This window comes from Glycine max, chromosome 12, assembly GCF_000004515.6.
Source record: "Glycine max cultivar Williams 82 chromosome 12, Glycine_max_v4.0, whole genome shotgun sequence".
Lineage (NCBI taxonomy): Eukaryota > Viridiplantae > Streptophyta > Magnoliopsida > Fabales > Fabaceae > Glycine > Glycine max.
In genome coordinates this window covers 16,902,412-16,908,195 of record NC_038248.2, presented here as the reverse complement: position 1 = coordinate 16,908,195, position 5,784 = coordinate 16,902,412, and the positions used below count along the sequence as shown (strand labels likewise).

The following is a 5,784-nucleotide window of genomic DNA, read 5'->3' as shown; positions in this document are numbered from 1 at the left end:
TTCCAACCAAAACAAAAAATATATGTAATAACATGTAACATGTGATACATTATTTTGTAAAACAAAAAAAAACTTTAACAACAAAAGGTCGAAAAATAAAAATGAAAGCACCGTCATACATTGGTTGAGGTAGCATTACTTTCCTTGGCCTCCATTCCCGTTAACGTATCATAGAGAGGTTGATTCAGCGTCTCTGGCAGATAAAACGCGAAAACGCCACCACCTATTCCGCACAGAGCAAACACCATAAACGGCAACGACCCTCCCAAAACGACGACCAGAGGCGCCAATATGGCCCCCATCTGCGCCGCCTGCGTGGCGCAGCCGAGCGCGGCGTTCCTCACCACCGTCGGGAACAGCTCCGCCGTGTAAATAAACAACAAATTATAAGTCCCCGCCATCCCAAAAATTCCCAAAATCCCACACACCATTCTCACACCTTTCCACACCCCAACGTTGTTCACCAAACTCCCCGCCAAGCAAAACGCGCCGCTGAACCATAAGGTTCCTATGGTTAACGGCTTCCTCCCCCACCGGTCGAGTAAGAGTGCCGTTATCATAAACGCCGGCATCTCCGCGACGGCGTTGAGGATCACGGTGAGGTAGAGGTTGGTCTCTAGGTTCACCACGTTGAGGCTCAAGCCATAGTACACCACCGAGCATAAGAAGTTGATAACAATAGCAAGGACTAATCGCGCACGTGTCATTGGCGTGCGGATAACGTCAAGTAGAGATCCCGTCACTGCCACGTGACATGATGACTGATATCTATTTAGGGGATTAATATTTTCAAACAAATGTTGTTCTTTCATGCATGTGTCGGAATGTTCTACATGTGACACATGACATGATAATGGTGACGAAGGTAGTAGTGGTGGTTGGTCGTCGAGGGTGAGAACAACACCTCGTGGAAGGTTGTTACCGTTGGAGGTGGCAATGGTGGACATGATTTTCATGGCCTCCGATTTTCTTCCTCGTACGAGGTACCATCTCGGGGACTCTGAGATAAAGGGGAGGACGAAGACGAGGAAGAGGAGGGAGGGGATGGAGGAGGCAATGTAGAGATTGCGCCATGCGGGGAAGATGTAGGCAAGGACGGAGAGGAGGGCGATGCCGGAGGAGAAGAAGTAGAAGGTGGACATGCCAACTGCACCCCGCATTTTGGGGCCCACCGGCTCGGTGGCGAGGACGAAGGCGCAGAGGCCGACGCCACCGGTGCTGCAGCCGGTGAGGAGGCGGAAGAGGACGTAGAAGGAGTAGTTGGGGGAGAAGGCTGTTAAGGTGCCAAACACGGTGTTTAGGGCACAGACCACTGTGAGTGAGCCTTTTCTTCCGAGGAATGAGTCTGAGAGGTGACCAAATATTCCAGCACCTGAAATTGTTGCAAACAAAATTATTTCTTTCACACCCAAAATAAATATAGAGAATTTTTCTTATTTTTCTCTCTTATGTATGCTTATCTAAGTAACACATCATCTCTGCCTTATTTGCTATATTTCCTTTTGGTGGGTGTGGGGGGATAGGTTAATTTGGAGAACTCGGAATAGAAGATTCAGAATAATCAAGATGTGTTTGGATTCTCAGTGAAAGAATTCCAAAAGTACTTTTGAGAGTAAATCAGTTTAAGAATATTTTTTGCCGTACTGGCAATGATTTCTCGATGAAGAATATCGAAGGTGGCAGTGCTTCATCAGAACAGCATGTGGTGGCTTGTGTAGATATGAAGCTGGTTAATTATGGCCTTTTGTTGCGTTTGTGGCTCTTTCCTTGTATGAGTTTGCAATTACTTGTTCTTTTTTTTGTAGACTGTATATAGGGAGAAATTATTAAGTTATTTGAGAATATCATAGTTGTTACTAATATCTAAATTGCGAATGTTTCTTTCAATAAATTAGAAAACTGTAATAAAAAATGGTCTGACTAACTAATAATTTTTTCTATTCGTGGGATTGCGAGTCCACGGCATTTTTTGCTAGATAACAGTAAGCAAGAAATAAGCACATGCAGAAAGAAAATATGTGAGACGAAAAAGAACAAAAAAATGTAAAGAAAAATAAGGTGTTGTATGGTCAGGGACAAGCAAATGTTCATTGTTATCAATCTCCACGTATTATGTAGTTGAGTTTTTCAATGTACGAATGACAATTATACTTAATAAAATTTAGATACATGTCATTTTTTTTTTTATCAATGCGAATATAAAAGACAAACAGAAAAAAAAAACAGCAAACCCAAGATGGATACATGTCATATGATAACTATCCGAGAGTATAAACATGCAATAATTTTTTGTAAAGAGAAAACAAAAAGAGAAAATTAGTATATGTTTCTAATAATTAATCCATATTTTTTAAAATCTTAAATATATATTTTGCTAATAAAGTTAACAACTTAAGAAAATTACACAAAACCACTTTTTTTAACGACAAAGTAAATTATATATAGATATTCAGAGGAGCATAAAAGCCACTTAAATATATATAAGTTCAAAATTATAACGTACATTTTTTTAATTTATTCATAGGAAATAGTATTAGGAGATTCAGAACATTTACATACTTTTTAGGTAGATTATCCTTGATCACTTTTTTTTTTTATTTGGTCACAACCTTTTTTTTTCTTTCGATTATGTAGTGGGTTTCAAGTAACACTTTATCCTTATGTATTTTTTTATTTATTGCAATCGTACCCAACTCATTTTCTAGCGACAAAAATCAATTCTAAACTGAATACTCATTACGCCCATCGTCCTCCAATTCCCGAAACCCTAACCACGCTACTATCTTCTTCTTTTTTTTTTTTTTTTTGCCTTTCCACATGAAAATTGTATCCTCCTTTAAAACTAATTATACTCGGGACACTTTTCAATGTTAAATATACTAACTAGCATTTGGGGTTACTATAAGTTAAGAGAACATTAGACTTTAGACAAAAGTTTTTTAGGAGGAAAACAAGGAAATCTATTGCATGTGACAGACCGACCGTGTCTATATGTTTTTTTCCCTTAGGTCAATTTTGTATTGTGAGTCTTATCTATTTTTATTTTATTCTTCTACTTTTTCTTAAAAAAATGTTAATTAAAATTTAATATTCAACTAATATTTTTACATTTCGTTCGATAGTAATTTATTATACTATATCTTACAATATAAACGATCTCAAATTAAATATAAAAAATTAATTTTGAATTTTTTTTACTATGATAACAATTACAACTATTATTAATTATATTTTATAAACATGCATAAGAAAATGATTAATTTTTTTAATATATTTTAATATTTTTAATAATATATTAATTTTTCTGTCAGTATTTCTTTTAATACCTTTAATTTAGGGAGAAAAGTTAAATATCAATAATATCAAATTAATACTTATTAAAAATTAAATTTAGTTCAAGATAAATATTTTTTTTTCAATTCACTGTCTTTTATCATTCTCAATTATTATGATTCAAATAAGTACAAATTAATTTTTATATTTTCGAAATATGTAATCTGACCGCTCTTATAATCACTATATTAATTTAATATAATTTTTTAATTTAAAGTAAATGGAAACTAATTTTTCTATAATTTTTAAATGAATTATAAACTTCTCAAATGATTTATCATATATCGGTGTGTATACATATATTAAAAAATTTTAATTTTACTACAAAATAATAATAAATAATATAATAAAACATATTATCTAATAATTTAAATTTAAATGAATTATATAAATTCATATGAAATTAAGAGCTTGGTGGGAGGCCTATGATAATGGCCTTATTATTGCCACCGCACTGGCATGTGATTCCCCCCACACCCCTCCACCTAACTCGATATGGATGAAGAAAAAAGGATAAGGATTGTAGAAATGTATAACAAAAAATGCATTTCCTGATCGACTGCTACAGATGCAGAGGACAGGGACATAACATGTTTTACCGGAGAGTGAGAACATTATAAAAACAAAAACGGCGTCAAATTTTGTTGCAAATGACAATGATGTGTTAGCCAAACACATTAATATCACTGCATTTCTCCAATTAATCACCCTTTTTTTTTTTACCAAACTTATCGCCCAATTATTTCTTATATTTTAGAGTCTAGTTTAATTAAAAAATTTATATTATTAACTAATAAAATATTATGATAGACTATGATACTCAAATACGATATGTATCTGTGGCAATCGATTATTCTAAAATATAGTATATGATACATGTTTTTTATGCATCCTCGATATATATGATATGTGTAAGATAAATATATAAATACATAAAAAAATTATTTATCATAATAATAAAGAATTGCTTCATCTAAAAAAATAATAATAAATAATTATTGATTATATAGATTCAAATTAAGAACATGTTTATTAAACATTACTAACAATAAATATAAATAATTATCATCATAAATTAATTTCTATTATATACAAATAGGTGCTATCAATCTCATTTCTCTCTTAAAATACCCATAAAAAGGACAGTTTCCAAATTTGGTTCATCAAGGTTCAATACTTCCATGTTTCTATGCATAAGTAAATCAGTAAAAATGTATCATGTAACTACCTTGGATTTTTATTATTTTTTAAGGTTTGGATATACTTAAAAAGATATGAATAAGTAAAGCAAATTATGTAGTAATGTTAAGTATAATTTTTAAAATAGTTATTAAAGTTAATTTTTTTAATAATGAAAGTTAAAAAAAAGTAAATATAGGTATAACATATTTATTAGCTAAAAGTATAGAAATCATTTACATGATTATTTCACGTACTATTTACTCTATTTATCTTTAATCACATTGTAACTATTATTATATGAAAATGCATGTTAATTATTGGAGTAGGAGAGAAACAGTAAAACAGAGAGAGAGAGAGAGAGAAAACTAACCGATCATGCAGCCGCCGAAGAAGACGGCCTGAACCAGCCCAACCTTAAACTTGTCACCGCAAAACAAGTCCCACTCCGCCACCGTGGAGTCCCCGACCCACTTCCAAGAGCCCGGTTCGAGCCGGCACACGCTCTTCGCGGCCGGGTCGCACCGTAACCCGGCCGGGCCGTCGAGGCACCGCCACTCCGGCTCGCGGTCCGCGAATATGATCACCATCGTGTGGAACGCCTCCAGCGCCCACGCCAGGCTCGTTAAGATGAAGTGCTTCAGCTGCCAGCGCCCGAATTCGCCGCAGTACCTCTGCAGCATCTCATCGATGCATAGCTTCTCCGACTTCGACGACTCTCCGGTGGGCTTCTCTGCCGCCGAAATGAGCGGTGACCGGGACGGATCGGCGTTCCGGTCTTTGGATTCGCTGGAAGACGTCGTTGGCATTTGTTTCGATCTCCTCCTCGATCTCCTTGTACACGAGAGTGTTACACTTAACAGCCTTAAAGGGGTTGTTAGTTGATGTTTGCATCAGTTCATTTTAAAGCTGTAGATTCCTCGTCATTAAAATTTTTTTTATAAAATTTAAAAATCAATATATTGGAATTTGGTAAGCATGTAAAGTTGATGTAAATTAATGGTTTGGTTGAATTCTACTAAATTACACGCACAATCACACGTGCATGTTGAGTTTTACTAATTTATCTATTAAAATATAAGATTATTTACTTCTATATTAACTATAGTCTGTTACCTTTTAATTTATAAGAGCATTTCAATCATATTAATATAAGTAACTTAATTTATGTCACTCTTATGCAACTCAATTAATTTTTTCTCTAATAAATATTTTTATTAACAAATTATTTAACTCAGAAATATTTATTTATTTTCTTATATTTAATACAAA

The 5,784-nt window shown here is 34.1% G+C and overlaps 1 protein-coding gene across 1 annotated transcript; it reads right to left on the bottom strand.

Annotated features, from left to right (window-relative positions):
* LOC100805613 (organic cation/carnitine transporter 4) lies at positions 1 to 5,522 on the bottom strand. The gene is made up of 2 exons (XM_006592459.4): positions 4,886 to 5,522; positions 1 to 1,372 (listed from the first exon to the last, which is right to left on the bottom strand). The coding sequence occupies exons 1-2, from the start codon at positions 5,319 to 5,321 to the stop codon at positions 114 to 116; spliced, it is 1,695 nt and encodes a 564-aa protein (XP_006592522.1). The 5' UTR covers positions 5,322 to 5,522; the 3' UTR covers positions 1 to 113.
* Between the last annotated feature and the right edge of the window lie 262 nt (positions 5,523 to 5,784).

Coding starts and splice junctions, on each gene's coding strand:
- LOC100805613 (XM_006592459.4), bottom strand. CDS start 5,321: ATGCCAACGACGTCTTCCAGCGAATCCAAAGACCGGAACGCCGATCCG. Junction 1,373..4,885: donor CTTCGGCGGCTGCATGATCG/GTTAGTTTTCTC, acceptor CAACAATTTCAG/GTGCTGGAATATTTGGTCAC.